The 22,331-nt window shown below is 37.9% G+C and overlaps 1 protein-coding gene across 4 annotated transcripts in view; it reads left to right on the forward strand.

Annotated features, from left to right (window-relative positions):
• Window positions 1-22,331, forward strand: part of NELL2 (neural EGFL like 2) — a 288,103-nt gene that overhangs the window by 76,689 nt on the left and 189,083 nt on the right. For all 4 annotated transcript variants that reach the window (XM_074374993.1, XM_010964165.3, XM_010964166.3 and 1 more), the window contains 6 exons: window positions 894-1,067; window positions 1,157-1,253; window positions 3,574-3,646; window positions 3,817-3,899; window positions 4,784-4,912; window positions 6,396-6,498. In XM_074374993.1, coding sequence (XP_074231094.1) covers window positions 894-1,067; window positions 1,157-1,253; window positions 3,574-3,646; window positions 3,817-3,899; window positions 4,784-4,912; window positions 6,396-6,498 — 659 coding nt within the window. The remainder of the gene's footprint in view (window positions 1-893; window positions 1,068-1,156; window positions 1,254-3,573; window positions 3,647-3,816; window positions 3,900-4,783; window positions 4,913-6,395; window positions 6,499-22,331) is intronic.

The raw sequence follows: 22,331 nt of genomic DNA on the forward strand, positions 1-22,331 counted from the left end.
ATTTTTATTTATATTATAACTTTTTTATTGACTTATATTTAGCTTACAATGTTGTGTCAGTTTCTGGTGTATGGCATAATGTTTCAGTCATACATATACATGCATATATTCCTTTCCATATTCTTTTTCATTATAGCTTACTATGAGATATTCAATATAGTCCCCTGTGCTATACAGTAGAAACCTGTTGTTTATCTAATTTATATATATAGTAGTTAGTGTATGCAAATCTCGAACTCCCAGTTTATCTCTTCCCACCCCCTTTCCCCTCTGGTAACCATAAGTTTTTTTTTCTATGTCTCTGAGTCTGTTTCTGTTTTGTAAATAAGTTCATTTGTGTTGTTTTTTAGATTCCACATACAAGTCATATGGTATTTTTCTTTCTCTTTCTGGCTTACTTCACTTGGTATGACAATCTTCAGGTCTATTCATGTTGCTTCAAATGGCATTATTTAATTCTTTTTTATGGCTGAGTAGTATTCCTGTGTGTGTGTGTGTGTGTGTGTGTGTGTGTGTGTGTGTGTGTGTGTGTGTGTGTACACCACATCTGCTCTATCTAGTCATCTGTCAATGGAAATTTAGGTTGCTTCCATGTCGTGGCTATTGTAAATAGTGCTGCTATGAATATTGGGGTGCATGTATCTTTTCAAATTAGAGTTTTCTCTGGATATATGCCCAGGAGTGGGATTGCTGGATCCTATGGTAAGTCTATTTTCATTTTTTAAAGGAACCTCCATACTGTTCTGCATTGTGGCTGCACCAATTTACATTCTCACCAACATTGTAGGAGGAGTCCCTTTTCTCCACACCCTCTCCAGCATTTATCATTTGTGGGCTTTTTAATGATGGCCATTCTGTGTCAATTATTTATATGACTCTTCTTCTCTGTGCAGGTACCTGGAACTGGAGAGCAGTGGCCATCGGAATGAAGTCAGACTACACTACCGCTCAGGCAGCCACCACCCTCACACGGAAGTGTTCCCCTACATTTTGGCTGATGATAAGTGGCACAGGCTGTCCGTGGCCATCAGTGCCTCCCACTTGGTATTACACGTCGACTGCAATAAGTAAGTGGAGTGTCCCCAGTTCAGGAAATGGAAGATTCTGAAAAATGACTGTAAACTCACATTACTTACATGCTGTTTCTTTTCTGCAGAATATATGAAAGAGTGGTGGAAAAGCCTTCCACAGACTTGCCTCTGGGCACAACGTTTTGGCTGGGACAGAGAAATAATGCACATGGATATTTTAAGGTATCTTTTGGTTAAAGTTTGAGCTTCAAGTGTAAATATAAATGCTTTCTACTGAGTTTGGCAAAGTACTTTTTGCTTTTTGGGGTGGAAAGCAAAATAATTTGTACAGTTTTTTCTATTTGTTTTCTATTTCTATTTTAGTGGGTTTTTTTTTTTCTTTTTACATTGGTGTTCTATTGAGCTGGCCTACACTATTTTCTCTTTTTTTCCAAATGAGTTTGATCTTTAGACATAACAGAGATGATCACAAGGCTGCAATCAGGGCTGTTAACATGTTCTTGAAATTAGGCATTCAAAGTAATAAAAATCTAAAATGTTAATATACAAATAAACTCTCCACCATTGAAATATAATCTTTGATGGTCTTTTTACAGAGATGTTAATAATAGAAGATGAAAACTTTTCAATATTTCTTATTCATAGTCTCCTTGTACTCCTGAAAGTGAGAAAGAAAGGAGTACATATATATGATCAATCTATCAGGGCTAGAAAGCAGTGATAATCTATATCTTTTTCTTTAGTGTCTAATAGAGACCCTCCACAAAACTGCATCATTGTAAAGGATCTAAAAGACATCCCATTTAACTTTCTGTATTTGAGGATAAGGAAAGAAAGTCCAGAAAATCGCTTGGCTGCAGCCCATAGTGTAATCATTTTTCCTCCAGTGACTCTCACGATGCCTATAATGCAGAAGTGGCTCAACGAATGGTTGTGAAATAAAAGAATGATAGGTGGTGTGTCTAATTCATGGCTTTCCAGGTAGAGTAGTTCCCAGTAACTTTAAAATTGTGTTCTAAGAAAGGTTTGTAATCCTAGAAAGGTGTTTTAAAAACTTAAAACTATTACCTAAAAAACCAGGTGCTTTGAATATATCATTTCATCAAATCCTAGTCTTGCTGGCCTTGGTGCAGGGTCTTTTCTTCACCCTTTTATCAATACGTGAACCAGTTCAGAGAGGTTAAGTAACTTGCCCAAAGACAGTCATGGGGAATTGATTCCATGCTTGTGAATCCTGAAAAGTCAAGGCTTTTTTCCTCCATAAGGGATAGCAAGTTTGTGCTGTCAATGCTAAGTCTCTCCTCTGTTTAATCCTGGCAGCCTTTCTCATGGTGCCCAGATGTGGCCTCGAAAGCTTCTCACACATCAATTATATGTACTCCTCTAGGGGTCATAATTTTTACTGTAGATTGTAAATGGTGTCCAGTAGAGTTGTGCAGTGCACAAACTATAAAACTGTACATGGTAGCCTTGCTTTCATAATCCAGACCCCAAGCAAACAACAGATTCAGCTATTCACATAGAATAGTTAAATATTTATCATTTACACTGACACACTTTTTGTACCATGCTATTTTATCAGATTAAATATGTAGAAGATATATAGGCCAGGATTTGACTGGTAAATCTTTGTAGGAACATTCAAAATTGTCTTAATAATATGTTGGTACTGCCATCTCTGTCATTAAATATTCTGTTTGAATTTTTTTCAAAGGGATAAAGTGAAATATTAATTAGAGTATATAAAGTTGATGAAGGAGGAGAGAGGGGTGGTTTCATGAAGGGACAGCTGGAGTGTGTCTGATGAGGTCATTTCTGAGCTTCCATTTGCGCATTGCTTTAAGAGTCTTGATAGCTGGAAGCTAACTAAACGTTAGTGACCAAGGATGCATGTAAATTTCACATATGAGCATATGATGTGACCTTCTGGGTAAAATGGGTGATTTCCAGCTGGCATGTAAAAAAAATTTCATGCTAAACTTTCTGTACTCCTAAGGACTCATCACTAAGTCTTGCTGTAGCTGTTTAACAAATCTACTGACCTTTTTAAATTGAGAAATTTGCTTAAAAAGATCCAACAGGAAAATAAGAAATGCCCAAATAAGCATTGTTTTTCTGACTCAGTTTTTGTCTTCTTTTCTTTTTGATGATTGTAATTAACTGAAAATTGGTATCAGTTTCACTGTTGCTAATACCAGAAGTGATTTTCAGGTTGATTTTTAAAGGTCATTTTCAAGCCTTTCTTCAGTGGCTAACTAAAATAACTTCCCCCAAACAACACGACTATTGCTTCTTAATGGTATCTTGACATTTAATCTTAAGGCTTTACAAATATTACCAATAAGAAAGTACATGGGTAATCATCTATTTTGCCTGATGTTTTTCTTTCCCTTTGGTTTGAAGTCAACGCAATGTATTCAAAAAGATTTTATCAGGGTTTTTGGTGAGTCTCTTCTGCAATGTTTTCCTTTGTGAACTTGACAGTTGAACATAATTTGGGTAGATGAAAGTAATACGTCTTTTTAAAAATTTTCACACACAGGGTATAATGCAAGATGTGCAATTGCTTGTCATGCCCCAAGGATTTATTGCTCAGTGCCCAGATCTTAATCGCAGTAAGTCCATTAGTTCTTGCACTGTGTAATGAAAAGTGTGCTTTTTGCTTAATTTTGTCCAGAATGCCAATGTGAAATTGGAATTCTCATATATTAGTTGTCAGCATAGACTTAACCAGATTGAACCCCTTTTAAATGTAACTTGACCAATGTAGTGTTTGTAATTCCAGCCTGTCCAACTTGCAATGACTTCCATGGACTCGTGCAGAAAATCATGGAGCTGCAGGACATTTTAGCCAAAACATCAGCCAAGGTAAAAGCTACGTAGAAAAATAGTGCAGAGGGAGCGCAGAAATCCTTGAGATCCCTTACAGTTCCTTTAATAACCACCGTTGTTCACCTTTGAGACTTTTCTTACACCCTACTGTGTACAAGGACTGAATCAAAATCCCTACTCAAGGAAGGGGCTTATAAATATTCAAACCCTAGCCATCTATATAACAGATGTGTCAGTAAATCAGGAATGAGGCAGATTACTTGGCTTTTACATTACTTACTACAATAGGATTTATTGTTTAATTTAGTTTTTGTCATTATTTATTTTTATTTAGTTTTTCTTTATGAGGAAAGAGGCAAGAGGACATTGTAAAGAATATGGACACTAGAATTATGTGAAGGAAGTGGTCCCCACAAAGCTTCCCAGCACTGTGTTACAGTTGTAGGATTATTTGCTGTCTTAAGCACGTGGCGGGTTTACCTACCGTTTCGCCAGGCTGTTGTCATAACAGTTACTGATGAGCTGAAAGGTGTGTTATATATCGATGATTTGTTTCTGATGCAGTATCAATTCTAAAATTTATGTTTTCACTTCAGCAAACAGATTCATGAAATTAAGCATTTTAAAAATTAATGGAAGATGCCTCTGGGCACTGTGGAGGGTGCTATTTTGACTTAGCCTTCATTTCCATCTTATAAATAATGCTTTTTTTCCCCCAGAGGCAAGGGACAAATATACTACAAAAATAAGGGAAAACTCCTTCTAAATGAAAGGCTTCAGTGTATTTATAACAGATTGTTGATGGGCACAGCCAGCATTACTGCTGTCCACCTAAAAAACAATCCGATGCCTAGTGGAGTATTTTGCATTTCTGCATTGCAGCAATGGTGAATAATATAACCCCTTCCTTTGTGCCACAGCTGTCTAGGGCTGAACAGCGAATGAATAGACTGGATCAGTGCTATTGTGAAAAGACTTGCACCATGAAGGGAACCACCTACCGAGAATTCGAGTCCTGGACAGACGGCTGTAAGAACTGCACATGCCTGGTATGGCTTCTGCTGGAGCTCACACTAAGGGAACTCAGCCGCACCCCCACTCTTTAAAAATTTATTAAAACAGTGTAATCGTGAAAATTTCAAGACCCATTTCCTTGAGACACAACACTAAAGTGACAGCAAACCCGGGCAAATCTTAAGAACTGTGTGTTGCATTATTAAAGACACTTTCTAGCCCTTAAAGATGATGATAGTTTAAGAATGCTGTAAAGTTTTAAGTTTATCCGTACACACATGACATTAACAATTTAAATTGGGTCAGTAAGGGAATTCCCAAAGGATTCTATCTTGTAATCCTTAACTTTTCCAGGGATTTTTCCCCTCATGTTTTTATTAATGCATTTTTATAAAACTAAAGTATATGCAATGGGAAGTATGGGGAGCAGATTGGGCTGTATAAACAAATGATAGGCTTTAAATAATCTTTAAAAGTTTACTAATACAGTGGAATACAAATTATAGAGCTTTAATAAATATAATTTCTCTAATTGCTCATTAATAAAGTAGAATATTTAGTGCATTCTTATTTTAAAAATATAAGTTCATCTTCAAGGAAAGGTTCAAAATGAGTTTGGTTTTGAACTTTCAAATTCCTCATGAATGCATCTGTTAAAACTGGTTGACTGGAAAGAAGTCTGAAGTCTAAAAAGAATTTGTTTTCCCACGTTCATCCAGTTCATTCAAAAATGGAACATCATTGATATAAGAAGATCAAAGTTAGCTGTGAAATAACCACACATGCATGTGTGTGTGCGTGCTTTGTATGATTTCTATGCGGGAACATATTAAATTCTTACCAGTTTGGCATTTTACCATTTGGCATTTTACAAATGCGGTAAAACCTTCTCCACTTGTTAAATGGGTGCCAAAAATCAAATTGAGTGAAATATCAGATGTGGTGTGGTGAAGTCAATAACATGGCTAGATAACATGAAGCTACCTGGGAGTTCTGGATGACCTTGGGGAATCAAATTCCTTGAGGTCTCCTCTGCAGGTTGGCACCTCCTGTGATGATAGTCAGCACTGATTCATGGTGGTGGCCTGTCCGAGCTTAAATATCCATGGGAAGATTTCTGTGTCCCGAGACTGGGTCTTCAGGATGGCAGCAGCTAGTCCAGAAACCCCCTCATTTGTTGATGCTCACTTTGGGAGTCATCTGGGGAGATGAGTACCCCAGACATACCCCCAGCCTGCTAGTTCCCTGTCAGTGTGTGCCCTTCCCTCCACCCTTGTCCTCATCCACTTGACAGCAGGAAGTGAGAACTGTAGCTCAGTTGCTGGACAGAAGATGGGGCCAATTACCATCTGTGTTATGAGCCAATTTGTATTACTGTGGGTCTCTGTATTATGGGTTTTACTGTATAATAACCAAAGAGAATAGTGGGGCGTTTGAAATTTAAGAACCAAATTAAAAATACTTGAATGCTACCAAACTGCAACTTGGACATTCTTTAAAATACTGTTTTCTTCTCAGAATGGAACCATCCAGTGTGAAACTCTGATCTGCCCGAATCCCGACTGCCCCCTCAAGTCGGCGCTTGCATATGTGGATGGCCAGTGCTGTAAGGAATGCAAATGTGAGCATAACTTTCGTGATGAATACTCTTTTGGCCAAAAGAAAGCTTCGTATTGATAAATATTCACCCACCATTGGTTTAATCTGGGGAAGCTAAATAGCTTTTAGAGATGCTGGCAGTAGGAAGAATGCCTTCTCTACTTTGGTTGAGCAGTTCTTTTCCATTTAAAAATGCTGTACTTGTATTCTAGCAAGAAAATTTTTTTGGAGGAATCTATTCTGTATAGTGACAGTGGTAGCAAAGACATGGAAGAAACTTAGTGGAAGGCGTTTCTGTCATTACACTGCTTGATAACAAATACCTCCCAACTAGGTTAAGAATAGTCTGCACTCAGCCACAATGACCAAAGAAATCCAGGATACAAGTGACCTTCAACAGCAGGTGATACGAAACTCCATTAACCCAAACTGCAGAAGTACACATTGTTAGAGGATTGTCCACTGTGAACAGGGCCGGGTTCTTAATTCATAAAAAGAGGCTCACGCCACTGACTGAGGAAGCTGCCTGCCTTCTAGCAGCTGGTTTATGCAGTTCACTGGTGACGTCTGGAAGTGCTCTTTGAACAGGTTCTGTATCATTTATTTAATAACAGTAATCATTGCATCTATATCACTTATACTTTAAAAGACGGCCCTTAAATCCTTGTTAAAAGTAGCACTTAAAATTTAGCTCTTTTTTTTTTTAAACCAAGGGTTAGGTAATATATATGAAAATCGGGCTGTTATTAAATTTGTAGTATATCTAGGGCCATATAAGTGCAATATAATTATACACACACATGCGCACACACACAAGACAGAAAGGATGAGGGAGGGTAAAGGAGAGGGAGAGAAAAGTACTGGCTGCTTTTCTAGGGTTTTTAATCTTTGCTCCGTTACCATTGCCATACCTTACTCTCGCCTACGCAGTGTGCAGGGTGCAACTTCTGACGAGAGTGACAAGTTATCAGAGAAAAATCAGGGAGTCTCTTTGTAGTCCATTGATTGAGTTCCCTGAGGAGCTCATTTATATTTAATTTTGTTGGACTTTACATTGAAGCCAGTCCATTTCGTTAGAGTGTATTATTAGCCTAGTGAAGTAGGTTTGGCTGAACCAGGAAGGATTGGATGCAGTCACTCTCACACAGATCACTAGCTCATTTCCTCGGAGGGGGAATCTGAGTTCTTCCTTGAACTTGTCTCAGTAATGAAAAGCATGTGGTGATATTCAGTAGTTTTCTGAATATCAGAAGTGGATGCTTGGAGGTAGGAGGAAGAAGGGTCCTCTTTCGGACTTTATATGCATAACACAATAGCAGGCATTGTACTTTTGCTCTAACTTCTTTTATTCTTTCCACTGATCCTTCTACATTGTTACCTGTGAATAGGATAGATTTGCAGTAAGTGATGTTGATTTTATTAGCGACAGGCTGATTGAAATAATGGACCATCATGATAGATGGATTAGTCAGAAATTGTGAGTTTCAGTTCTGATTCTACCATTTGTCTCTGTTACCAACAGAAAGCTGCCTACTAAATCAGACTATGCTTGAAATCTTCCCAAAAAGCATGCAGTTAGACGTAATGAAATGGTAAAATATTTTGAGATTCATTAATGCAAAGTGCTTCTGGCAGACTTTGGTGTTAATGATTGAAAATCAACTGTGTCTCATATATAAAATAGTGATAGCTGTTAGTAAGCGATCAGTGAGTGTGGGGACCACAACATCACTGGAGAAGTGCCAGAATAATTCATTTGAATCTTTCATATGGTTAAAAATAATAAGGATGGAGTGACTCTGTCTTTCTGGTCATATTCAGTGATGAAAACGCCATAAAATATAGAGGATTTGTGTCCTGTATTTGTTTGTGTTTCGGGTATTTGAACTTCTGGTTCTGATGAATTCGACATTTTACAAAAGCTAGCAAGATATCTTCAGTAAACAGTCATAGAAGTTTTTTTTTTTCCCATAAAGGAAATAAGCACTTAGTTCATATGGAAGTATTAGAGATTATTTGGGAGTTTGTCTCCAAATAGATAAATTTAAAACCAATCACTAAAAATATTTCAGAAAATGTGCTTCTGAAAAGTTTTGCAAACACTTACTTTATGAAAGATAAATAGCACTTAAATTTAATAATCAGTAGCTGACTTGTTTAGACAGTTCAGCTTTTCACATGTGCTGAAAATGGGAGAAGCCAATAGTTAGACATACCCATGATGTTGTGTGTGTGAGTGTGTGTGTGTGTGTTTCACTGTTACATATGAGGGGAAGGAAACTGTCTCATTCTCCTATGTTAATTTTCCTAGTATTATCATCGTTATAATTTATGAGAGCTTATTTTTGGCAGAATATAAGTTAAGTTCTGTATGTTTCACTTTTTAAAACCCAAGCATAAGCCTTCTTCTTATACACTGCGCTCATTCTGTCTTTGAAACTCTTTTGCTCAATAGCCTTTTGAATGACATAAAATTAACAAAATATATTCTTTAGTGAGAACTGTTTAAAGAGATTCATCAGTGATTGTTTCTAAAGCCCTTGGAAGGTAAAACACATAACCTAACCGCTGAACATTACTCTTCCAAGACGATAATGAACAAAGTCATTGCGTGTGGCCAGTTTTGTTTGGTCTCCTTTATTTAACGCTTTCAGCCTGGCTTCATTGGAGTTGTTTGTGCAACATTCAGCATCCCTATTTTGCAGCCTGCTTTATATTTTCTCTCTGTAACTTCAGCTCCAGCCCTTTATCCAGAAATAAATACTGTTGAATGGTGAGAAGGTTGTTGTTCTGGGAAAGACGTCAGAGAGAGCCAAGCCTGTCCCTTGTCTTTATTTGAATCTACATAAGCAAAGTGTTGGGAGGAGGGGCTTAACCTTTTGTGTCCCCACCACTGAGCCACTGTGATGGAGTGAAACAGAGACAGAATGAAATCCGAAGGCAGGAATGCCAACACCAAACCATTAAGGTAATAATAATCACAACTGTAATGAAGTCATGTCACTTCCTTAGGTTAGAAGGCACATACTCTGCTTCTCATGTGATCTTTACAACAGCTCTGTAAGTTAGGTGTTGCCTTCATTGTCCTAATAAGGGAGATTATGTGACTTGTCCAAGAGCATACAATTAGATGCCCTAGAAAAATTCTATCTGGAAGTACTGTGCTTTGCCAGCCTGCTTCTCTCTTTAAAACCATCTGCTATAATTAATCTAAGTGATCCACTTTTATTGACTAGTAACTAAGCTTTTCAATGACATAAACACATTTGGGGTCCCGGCTGAGTCTAGGTAGAATTGCCAAGTAGGCAGTTTGCCTTTGTCCCTCTATCTGCCCCCCTTTCAGCCACTGCCACCACATCCTTTATCCCAGTCACAGCTCTTACCCAGCCAACAGCAAGATCGACTGACACACATTCAAGGCAGCTCTAGAAAATATAAAGTATAAGTATCTTGGATGACTTTAAATCTGAAATAGGATGAGGTCTAACTAATGAAAGTACGTAAAATCTCAAGCCAGGTTACAAAAAAAAAAAGAATTATTAGAAAGTAAACATCTAACGTTCTAGGAAGTAGGAAGTTACTGAAAATCACTGAAATTAGAAAAAAATTGAAAGTATTCAGTGCATTCTTTTTTTTCTTTCAGTGGATTATAGATTTAAGTTTGAACACAGGGCTCTGCTTCACAGAAAAGGTGGTTCATGGAAATAGGAAATCTGAAGCAAATCTGAACTAATGCTGTCATGTCTTTTGCAGAAGAGGCTGTATTTTAAAAAACAAAGAAGGCAGATTTCCTCTCCATTTCTAGAAAAGCATCAAATACAGGAAATAGAAATGTGACCTTCAGAATTGGTTGGTGCTTGCCTGGTAGCCATAGTTACTATAATTGGTGTTTTCTCAAAGAGGCCGGATTTATATGAATGAATTAAAATTATTCTTTTGGTTGAACAATGTCAGAGTTTTAATATGTAATATAGATTATATTTTAATATGTTCTGTGCTATTGGGTATCATATTGTTTTAATCTTCATTTAAAAGCACTCAGCTTACATAGAATCTATTTGCTATTTTGTCTTTGCATATTGAGTAGTTAAGTAGGTGGGTTATAGAGTTAGACTTTCTAGGTTTGAATTCTAGCTCTACTGCTTATTAATTTATTAGCTGTGTGACTTTGGTCAAGTTACTGAACCTCTCAAAGTCTCAGTTTTCTCATCCGTAAAATTATATCTAAGGGTTGGCGTGAGGACTGAGTGAGGAATACACGTAAAGTGCTTAGAACACTGTTAGCTATTATTATTGTCTTTATTAAAAGAATCATTTATGTTTTTATTGATGAAAATACAAAGTGGTGAAACTTTCTCATCTGGCCAAAAAGCTTAAAGCTACACAGGACCTTAGAGGTCATTAGAGCAGCAATTTGCTTTTGAGGAGCTGAGGTTTCATTATCCGTATTTTACGTAGAAGTAATACAGCCCAGGAGGTTAAATGGCTTTTCTAAGATTAAACAGTTAGTATGTAATGCAAGATAATTTTTTTTTTTTCAAATTCTGTTCTGATACACAGTACTACTCTCAAGGCCATTCCTCCATCAACATTTTGAATAGGTCTTAACCAAGTTTGATACTAAGAACAAATTTATCATGCATTATGTAGTCTTCTGTGTCTGGCTTCTTTCATTCAAAATCATGTCTGTGAGATTCTTCTCTATTTTTGCATGTAGATGTCGATTATTCATACTTATTGTCATAAATATTCTATCCGTGTTAATGTACCAAAATCTAATCTATTATTGCAGAGTGAATTAGATGGTTTCCAGTTTGAAGCTCTGTAAATAGTCCTTTTATAAACATCTTTACCTGTTTTTTGGTGTTGTGCATGCCCGATGGGTATATGCCTTAGAGTTGTTTGACCACAGGATAAAACTGTTTTATTCGTTGGCAAAACTGTTTTACTCTTTGGCATACTCTGTTTTGTCAAAAAGTTTTTTAAAGTGGTTATACTAGCTCGCCCTCCCACCGACGACGTACAAACATTCCAGTTGCTCCACACTCTCACCCACACTTGGCATTTTTGGACTTTTTAATTTAAAGCATTATGATAAATGATGTTGGCACATCATACTGTACTGTTGCTCAAATTTGCGTTTCCCTGATGACAAATGAAGATGAGCACCTTTTCCTGTATTTATGGACCAATTTCATTAATTTAAGAGTAGAATTTTTTTTATATGAACACTTTCCTGAAGAGCCTTTCTCTTGTTTTTGGCAGAAGACGGTAGTTTGGGAGGTTTGATTCTTTTATTTTCGCACTAGTGTGCAAACGTGGATGATTCTAGCTCTGTCACTTACAAGGCATAGCAAAGTAGGGGCAGAGCATTAAATGAATGCTACTCACGTAACTTAGGGATTTTTTTTTTAAAAAAAGGAATGACAATATAATGAAACTGACTCAGAGACTTTTGAACATATGAATATAGGGAAGAGGAAGAAAATATATTCCACCTAGAATCTCTTTGTTCTTTAAAAAAAGAAGAAACGTAATTTACATTGGCTATATATAAAAAAGAAAATAATTTTGGAGCAACATAGCCAATAAACTTAGCTGTCTCTACAGTAATTTTGGAAGCATGAGAAATCTGTAATATGCACCGGGGGTTCTCATGCATGAATACAGTTATAATTGAGTTGGCAAGTTCGCGTTATAGAGACATGAGGGGCTACCTGACCAGAATGCTGATGCTGGCTGAGGGCATCTATGCAGTAATGAAAAAGGTAGACACAGCAATCAAAAGGAAAGTGTGTTGTTTTAGACACCAAATGCAGTATTTTTAGAAAGCTTCCTGAAAGTCAGTAGTTATTAAGGAATATTATGTCAGCAAACAATTGAATGAGCTGAGAGCTAAGGATGTTGCTGTAAATCATGTGCACTGCCTTGGTCTGGATTCAGTATTTTCTCACCAAAATTACCTTAATTTAGTATTTAAAATAATATTGGATAACTCATAGAATGAGGGCACTTTTCTAATGCTGTAGCTATGTGTGAAACACTGGGCAAGAACATAGTTCGCTTGTATGTTAGTTAAGATCATTGAGCTTAATTTCACTGAAGACAAATAGCCACATTTTATTAAAGAGAGATTTTATCAAAATAACCCTGTAGGCTTCCTGAGCACGCTCATTAATTTTGTGCATGTATTTTTTCATAAACTCTTCAAACAGGCATTTGGCATACTGCTATCTTTTAAACATTATAAAAACTGATAAATGTCAAATCAATGGAAAAAATACTGAACTGGCAATATATTAATAAGCAAGAGTAATTAACAGTATAGCCTTCAGATTAATGACTTTGTGAGACACGACATGATACATTTTAATGATTTTTAGAAAATAAAAAATCTATTGTTAACAAGTCAGCTTGTAGCAGAGCTGGGAATGCCAGGAAAAGGCAGGCAGGGCAGAATTATAGGATGATGACAATGTCACAGTGATTTGCTGCTGTGTCCTCTGCTCCGCAGTCCTGAGATGTTTGACTTGATCATTCTTCCTTCCTAATCCTACTCTAGCATTTTTAAGGTTTTACCTAAAAATAAGGCATGCATATAGCAAATAGTCAATCCATCCAAAAAGATACAAAATGAAACGGAAAAATCTCTCTTCTCCTCCCTCCCCTACACGTCTAGTTCTAGTGTATCCTTCCGCATGATTATCAAGGCGTCCACTCACGTGTGCAAGCGTAGGCTTGTCATGTGCATGTAAAGGATGTCCTGTGTCTTCCTGTACTTTTATCTTGAAAATGTTTCCGTCGTAACACTTTTAAAAATGGCTGCATAGTCCTCCAGTGTAGAGTTTATCATAATGTTATTTCTTCCTTCTCAAAGGGTATTTTGATTGTTTCCAATTTATTGTTGTTTTTCTTATGAAGGCCAATATTGTGGGATGTCATTCATAGATAATCTTGAGGCACTTTTATATGGCTTTATACGGTCAATTGCTAAGGGCGGGATTGCTGGATCAAGGACCATGGCACCTTTAAATATTGCTATCTCTTGCTCCCCTATTCCTCTCTTGCTCTGAATGACTCTGCAGAAAGCTGGCCCTGGGTGTTTTCTCGTCTAGTGAGGAGCACTAGGTGGCAGTGCCCAGGGAAACCTGGAAACATTTTTCTCTCGGTTTCATGGCTCTTTTGTTTTGTTTTGTTTTTGTTTGTTTGTTTTTAATAGAAATATAGTCAGTCTACAGTGTTGTGTTAATTTCTGTCGTACAGCATAGTCATTCAGTTATATATATTTTATATTTTTTTATATTCTTTTTCATTATAGGCTATTACAAGATATTGAATATAGTTCCCTGTGCTGTACTATACAGCAGGGCATTTACAAAGGGCATCAGGGGGTGATTGATTTTCTTTTTCCCAAGCAACTTGGACAACGTAAGAGCAATTCACAGGAGACCCCTTAATGAAGGATAGTCTATGCAAGCCTGAACTTCTTGTCTTACCACAAACAATGTTGTCTGGTGAGCCCATAGGAAATAAGTTTTACAATTAATTGCTGTTCTGCATCTTCAGTAACCATGGATGGCCTAAGAATAAATTGAATTTATTTATTTTTTCGGAAATGAAAGTGGTTTTCTGGAAGACCTAACACAGGTCCTGCCCTCTGATTTTGAGGCATTATGCTGTGCCTGTTTAATCATGTTTTTTCTAAAATAAGAGAGAGTACTCAGCCTCTAGTTCTTCATCTGAATTGTAATTTCTCTTTATTATTAAGATCCTTGAATAAATGTATTTTGTGGATTTTATTATTTTTCATGCCCCATTACATTTGCTCAAAAGAATTTCTCTGCCCATCTAATGACATTGCTTAAATGGCATAAAACCTTCAGAAGAGAGCTTTATGCAGATCTGTCTGTTGATAATAATTAAATCAAACTGTCTGGCACAATTCAAGGAGGCTAAAAGTGGGACCCCTTAGAGGCTAGTCCTCCTTACCAGTGTAAGGCTTTGAAACAAATGAGAGGATTTCAGATTTCCACCAAAGCCAAAGAGCAATCATCTACATATCATTCATCCGAGACTCAAGTGAAGAGAAGAAAAACACTCGTCTTAGGCAGAGAATGCAGCCTCTTATCTGCAGTGTTGTTAGGTAATTGTTTCAAAAAATGAGCTGATTTTCTTCTCAATAGAGATCATACAAAATGGCGTTTTGAAATCAGAAGAGGGGAAAAATAAGATATATGCAATTTAAAGCCTCTTACAAGTTGATTTTGGCAATTATGTGAAAAGTAGTAACTCAGGAAGACCAGCCACGTAACAAAGGTAAATGGACACCATAGTGCCCATTGGAGGGTAGAGCCACGGGTCCCACCGTCCCCAAGAAAATGTACAGAACAGCGACACAGCACAGCGGACTCCCTGCAGGCTGCCTTGAATACTGTGTGTGGCCTGGGCTCTCTGGTATGTATTTACAGACTGTATGCAACTAGTATAGATTAAAAATTTGATGAAGAAAACACAATGATTTAGGGGTTTAGTGGGAGGAAGGGTCAGAAAGGAATTCTCCTTTTCAGTTCAGAGAGTACAACAAAGGCAAATTTCTTTTTATATAAAAGCTGGCTCCCAATTCAAAACTATTACGCTATTAAAAAACACACACAGGAAATTACATGACATTGTTTTAAGAGTTATTAGTGGAGTTGGTGGTGGAGAGAATGGAGCTGCATCCAGCTCAGGAACAGTAACTGTGTAAGACATCCGTCCCTTGGAACGGCCGCTGTAATCCTGTGGCCTGCTACTGGAACATTCTATCCACATAGGTACTAGAACCTTTGCCTAGAATTTGCTTCTAACTGGCAACAGCTCCTAGTCACACTCTCTCCACCCCAGTGGTTGGAATGTTGCCTCCAGTAGGGAACTGGCTATGTGGTCTCTGGAGTTTGGGCCACACCGGGTTTTTAGGATTTGATGTTCACATCTTGGCCTCGTTTGTTTTATACTTTAGTTACATTGTTGGTGTACAAGCATTTCTGGGCTGGCTGACTTCAGAATTGCCCTCACCTACAAATGTTATTTCCAAGTTGGAAAGACATGTTTCACAAACACTTGTGCAACAAACTCAGCAATGTAGCACAGAGAATTTTAGGTCTCCATAGTATAAGAGATCATATGCAGATACAGTATTTATGATTTTAACATTGGCAAGGGACCTGAATGATTCCTGAAACACACATTTGTAATTTTGCTGAGACCTGAATTTTCGTCCAACCAGCTGTGAGGCTTAGCCTGTATTGCAGAAGCACATCACTGAGCTGAGTGCTTCTCAGACTGTAATGGGAATGTGAATCACCTGGGGATCTTGTTAAGATTAAAATTATGATTCAGTGGTTCTGGGGTGGGGCCTGAGAGTTTGCATTTCTAAGCAGCTCCTGGGTAATGCTGCTTTGTGGAACACTCTATGATTAGCAAAAATTTAGCTCATGGATATGCTTTCCTGATTGTTCAGATTCTCAATGGAGCTTTATTTTTCTCTCTTGGATCTTAAGTATGCAGTAAGGTCTCAAAATATATGTTTTAGGGTTTATGGTTCGAGCTAACATTTATTAAGTATCTTCTGAGTGTGGGAACGTAACATACATCATTCTGTTCCTTCTCATATGATTTCTAATTTACAGATGAGAAAACCAAAGCTTAGAGAGGTTCCTTTACTTGCCCAAGGTAACACAGCCAGTAAAGTGGCAGCGTTGCGGTGGAACACATGCAGTGTTTCTCATATGCGCTGCCTCGTGTGATGTGTAACATGTTTCCTTGGTGGAAGGAGAGAATCAGTTTGAACAGAGAAGTAAAAAATTTATGATGTTCAGGAGGAGACAGCAGTAATCATATGTTGAAATTATATCCAAATACTTAGGAAATACAATTTTATAACACATTGTCCTCAGTAAGAAAGGAGAGAAAGATCAATTGTAAGTTACCCATTACGTGTTGCTAGTGTGAAGCGTCTGTGCCTGTTATAGGAAGCAGAACTTTTCATTGCTTTGTGGTATATCAGGTATGGAACAAAGACTGTTGATTCTGATAGTTCAGGAAAAGAAAATTTAGAAGCAACTATTTTCTGGTTGGATTTTTTGATTTTGGCAAAGAATGGGGAAAGAACTTTGAATTAAAATTTCAAAGTATCTACTGAAAAGGTCTAGAATAGACCTACCTGGATTATTGATTGGAATTCTTGAAAGTCTGTGATCAGGGAGAATTCTTCCTCCTTCATTCCAAAATCTTCTTTTTTTTTTAATTTTGTTATATTATTTTTTGATTATTTTCCGTCATAGGTTATTACAAGGTATTGAATATAGTTCCCTGTGCTATGCAGTGAATCCTTGTTGTTTATCTATTTTATATATGATAGTGTGTACCTGTTAATCCCATTCTCCTAATTGGTCCCTCCCTGCCTTCTAAATACTCTTGGTGGAATAATTCACATCAGTCTAACTTCCCAGGCCTTTAGTGGCTTGCCACAGTCTTCATAAGGTATATAGTTTCAGTTTATGTTGGGTGACTCTGCTGCGATGAACTGTGCTGTCTCAATGTTAAATTAAACTGTTCTCGTTAAACTTGTTAACTGTTCGTGTCCCACATACATTGAAGTCTTCGGATTTTTTTTTATTGTAGATCTTATAAGAATAAGATTAATAAAAGCAACCCAGCATTAGAAAGCTTTAGGACAATGCGTTTTCCATCAGCTTAAACTCCTTTTTCTCCTTTGCAAAAATTCCCTGATAAATCCATGCCCTTGGAACTGTGCTCCGTGCCCCTTAGTTCCCGGGGTTGATTCAGACGTCGTGGTCTAGGAGGAGTTAGTGAACCTGCACAAATGTACTTCGTAATGTAAAACCGAGTGTGTGCAGATGGAGCTGGATAGTCTCTTGGTTTTTATTCAACCTACTCCAGCCTTTTTGACCAATTTTAGGTCCTCATAGTTGATTGTAGCATCATTTGTAAGAAAACATGAAAGATGAAGTTTTTTTTTTCCCTGAGTGATTATTGTTAGATTTGGGAATTTGGGAAGCTAATTCTTTAGTGTGTTTGGAGGGAGAAAAGAAATGCAGTGGGTAACACATTTTTTTTCCACACTGTTTTGTGGGTAAGCATCATGTCCTTAGAACAGTTAAAAGGTACGCTTTTCTGATCACAAACAAGTTGATCTTGCAGCAAGCACTGTTAAGCATTTCTCATTTATGTTTATGCCTATTGTCTACCTCCAGCATTTCTCAGGCCCTGAATCTCAGAAAGGTCACTTTTATTTTGTTGGTTGGAAAGGAGGGTGGGGGTGGGCTAGTATAGAACAAGATGAACATTGTACTTGTTCACTGATTTATTTAATCTATTAATGTCCCTTCGGACCATGATTTCTAAATGCGGTAGGGCTTAGAGCTGGGGGAGACAATCAGCTGAATGTGAAATGGAATTGGATTAAGTGTCCTGGCTGAGTTTGCCGTATGCCCAGGGATGAGTTTAGAAGCAGGAGAGCTTGGAATAATCCTAGAAATAGTAGTACGGGGGTGATTGTTCTATGCATATAGAAATTGAGTGAAACAAAGGTGAAATTATGTGTCTTGCCACCGTGTCTCTTTCCAGTAATTTTCAATCATTTGGAAAATAGTTATTAAGTGCCTCCTCTGAAATTAGTCTCTGCTAGATGCTGAAGATAGAGTGGTGAACAAAATAAGATTGCTCTCTGCCTTCATGAACCTAATAATCAAGTCAAGGAGACAGGCATTAATCATGTAATGATCAAAAATGCAGTGAAATGTTGCAGCAGTAAGATGTTGATACAGCACATGTTATAAGTGAAATTCACCTAGCATGGAGATCAGAGAAGGCATCCTTCAGAAAATGATGTTCGAGGTGAGAGCTGATAAACAAATAACATTACACTAGTAAAGAGAAGAAGAAGAAATGTTCAGGCTGAGGAAATTTAATATGCAAAGGCTCTGTAGGGAGGTAGGATGTTGTGAGAGGAGGCTGGTGTGGCTGGCTGATGGGCAGAGAGTCAAGGGCAAGGTGTGAGATGCAGACGGAGAGGTCAGAAAGGGCCAGATGAAGGAGTTTTATTTTTATCCTAAGGGCGATGGTATGCAAGTTAAATATTTTAAGCAAGGAAGGTCTGTTTTAGCAGTTATCCAGAAAAGACTTGATGGGACCTTCATTAGGTAGGAGTGAAATATATTTTTAAGAGAGAGCCGACAAGATTTTCTGATGGCTGGTTATGGGTAAGAGTAAAAGGGGAGTCAGGATGACTCCAGGGTTTGGGGATTGAGGAAGTAGACGGATGGAGTTGCTATTAAGTCGGATGGGGAAGGCTGCTCTCTGAGCTGGATTTGGGAGGGTAACTAAGATTAAGAGTTCCTTTTAGATATGTTCTGTTTGACAGGTATGTTAGTCATTTAAATGGAAATGTAGACAAGTAGTTGAGTATGTGAGTCTGGAGTGTGGGACAAAGATCAAAAGTACAGCTAAAATTGGGATTGTTGAATTTTTTTTCATATGTTTCTTGGCAATTTGATGTATGGTGTGTGGTATCTCGTCCAGTGTGACTTAAGTATAGTGAATGGTGTGACAGTGTAAGTAGAGTATTTTGTGGTGAAGGTGGAGAAGGATTCAAAGACCAGATAATACAGGGCCTTTCAGGTGATCTGAAAGATCTTGATATTTAACACCAAAGCACTAAGAAGCATTTGAAGGGTTTTAAGCAATAAAATGTGATAAAGCATTACATTTTAGACAGATTACTCTGCAGTGGTGTGAGACCTGGATTGAAAGGAGCAGTAGGAGATACAGGGCATTAGGCAGCATTAGCACTAGTCCAATTGAGAGGGTTGCAGTCTGGGGTAGGATAATGGCTACAGAATTGGAAAGAATTGAATGGATTTGAACATGTAGGAAGTAGAGTAGGTCATTTATGCTGACTGGATTTCAGGGAATGATGGAGAGAGATGGATTACAAAGAAGTTTCATATTTCAGATTTCCGCCAGTAGGTGTATGATTTGCTCCTGACTGAAGTAGAGAGAACTGGAATACAAGCCAGTCTGGGCGAGATTATGAGTTCAGTCTGATCATACTGAGTTTGACATGCCCATGGGTGTTTTAGAGAAAATATTCAAGTTTGATGTATAAGTTAGAAGTTTAGAAGAAAAGTCTGAACAGGAGATACAAACACAGGTAGTCATCTGTATACAGATGCTAATTGAAGCCATGGGGGTTTGTTAGAGTCACTTAGGAAGAGAATATAGTGAGAAAAAATGAGGACAGGGACCAACCCTGGAGGTATCCTAACATTTAAAATCTGCAAGAGGTTGGATGAGCCTGTAAAACCATCTGAGAAAGTGTTGTCACATGGAAAATCAAAAGCATTTTTTGTACCAGGGGAGCTATGGGAAGAATGTTTTAGGAAGGAGGAAGTGGTGCATGATAACAAACGTACTGTGAGGACAGGGACGATGATATCCAACATAGTTCATCAGATTCAAAACATGGCTGTAACTAACATCATGAGAGCACTCTTGGTGGACCAGAAAGGAAGCCAGCTTGGAGTGGGCTATGGGGAGTGGATAGGAGGAAAGATGGTGATGCTTTTTGCAATAAATTTGTCTGTTAATGGAGGAGAGATGTTAATGGAAGGAGAGATGGACCAATGGGAAGAGACGGACCAATGGGAAGAGATGGATTGGCAGCACATGGTAGGGTCTAGGGATTTTTTTTTTAAGATGGCAGAGAATAGGAATAGATAATATTTAAATGTTGGTGGCATATACAAGAGAGAGGTTGAAAATAGAAGCGAGGAATTAATTGATGGTATAGATTGAGCAGAAAAGATAGGGCTCAGAGCATAATTGGAGGCTTTTACCTTTGATGAATGGAGGGACACCCCCTACAAGAGGGAAGGGAATGTGGGTGGGTACAGATGTAATTAAATGTATTGATTTGGTGGAAAGGAAATGGAAGGAGTGGAATCTGTCTGACAGCATTTATTTTCTTTGTGAAGTGAGACCCAAAATGAATTACTGGGGAGAAGCAGCAGAGTCAGAGGTAGAGAGACAGGTTGAAAGGTAGTTGCCTAAGAAACCTTAAATTTACTAACTAGAGGCTGCTATTCATCCATCTGTGTGTACGATTTCCCCTTAACTTTTTGACAACCCACGTGGAGGCATGAGGAAAGTAGATTGATTCATCCATGGTTGGGATTTTGCTTTCTGGATAAAGTTTATGATGTTGGCCAAAAATGGATCAAAACTGAAGACTTACAAGATTTAAGTTGGATAGAAAAGAAGATCAGGACAGTTGAGGGCGAATCAATAGGTAGAAAGTGAATTCAGATTGAACAGGAAATACTAATAGGGTTGAAGAATAAATGCAGTCAGAGTCGTTGAGGAGGCAACTTGGAAGCGTGAGGAGTTTGAGCCGGAGAGTAAGTAGAATGTCTGATTTAGAGCAATTTTGAGTGAGACAAGTGCAGATTATGATTATACAAGTGAAGTGGGGGTGAGGGTGGGGTCAAAGGAGCCAAGAGGTGGGGTGCTGGATGGATGGGTCAATTACTTAGATGCCAAAAATCTTCCAGAATGTTGTAGACATTTGGATGGAGAGAGAGATTGGATGGAGACCCAGATTTCAAAGTCAGCAATGAAAGAAAGGGAATGTCCAATGGTGTGTGTGTATGTGTGTGTGCGCGCGTGCATGTGCGTGTGCATAAATGGTAGGAACGCTGGTGACATGAACCTCAAGGAGCAGATTTTTGTTTGGGAGAGTGGAGAGTGTATCTTCTGTATCAGTGTCTTCTGACTCTGAAGTATGGAATGTGTACTTCGTAGTATACATGAAGTACATGAATGTACTATTCATGAATACATCACTTGAATACGTGAATGCATTATTTTACTAGGGCTGATTAGTGAAATACCATAGACTGGGTGGCTTAAACAACAGACATTTATTTTCTCAGAGTTCTGGAGGCTAGAAGTCCAAGATCAAGGTGTTGGCACGTTTGGTTTCACCCAAGGCCCCTCTCCTTGGCTTGCAGACGACCGCCTTCTCGCTGTGCTCTCCATGGGCTTTCCTCTGTGCCTGCAGATTCCTGTTGTTTCTTTGTGTGTCCAAACTTCCTCTTTTTATAAGGACACTGGACAAGTTGGATTAGGGCCCACGCTAAAGACTCATTTTAATTTTATCGCCTCTTCAAAAACTTTATCTCCATATATAGATACATTGTGAGGTACTGGGGGTTAGAACTTCAACATCTGAATTTTAAGGGGACTTAAGTCAGCCCATAAGAATGAAGTATCTGTCATGGTAAAAAAGCATATAGTTATCCCTTGAGAGATCCATTAGGCAAGTGGTATTCTTGTGGGGAAACCAGAATTCAATGAAGGCCAAAAGCCAAGAGGATGAAGCTGTAAAAGTGGTAGAATTCAAATTCTGGAGCACTCGGTGACTTTGGCAGTGAGGAGATTTGCTGGGTGTAGGTAAGTGTATAAAAGGAGAATCATAATGCAGTATAAAGGTTAGTATTCAGGAGGAGTGAATGAACAGAGTTTAGCTGATTGACTCACAAAGGGGGAAAAAAAAGGAGACATTTGAATTAGCTGTCTCATAGTGTTATTAATAGTAAATCCTGATGGGAAAAAAAGTGGGTTTGCAGTGCTTTTCACAGTATTTTACATTATTTCTGCTGCAAAGTGAATAGGTTTTCTTTTTTTATTCTATACTTTATTATTTCTATAAAGGAAAGCTATTGATTTTGGTCTACTTATTTTATAACTTCATTATTGGTTCAAATAGTTTCTCAAGGATTCTTTTTTCCAGGT

This window comes from Camelus bactrianus, chromosome 12, assembly GCF_048773025.1.
Source record: "Camelus bactrianus isolate YW-2024 breed Bactrian camel chromosome 12, ASM4877302v1, whole genome shotgun sequence".
Taxonomy (NCBI): Eukaryota; Metazoa; Chordata; class Mammalia; order Artiodactyla; family Camelidae; genus Camelus; species Camelus bactrianus.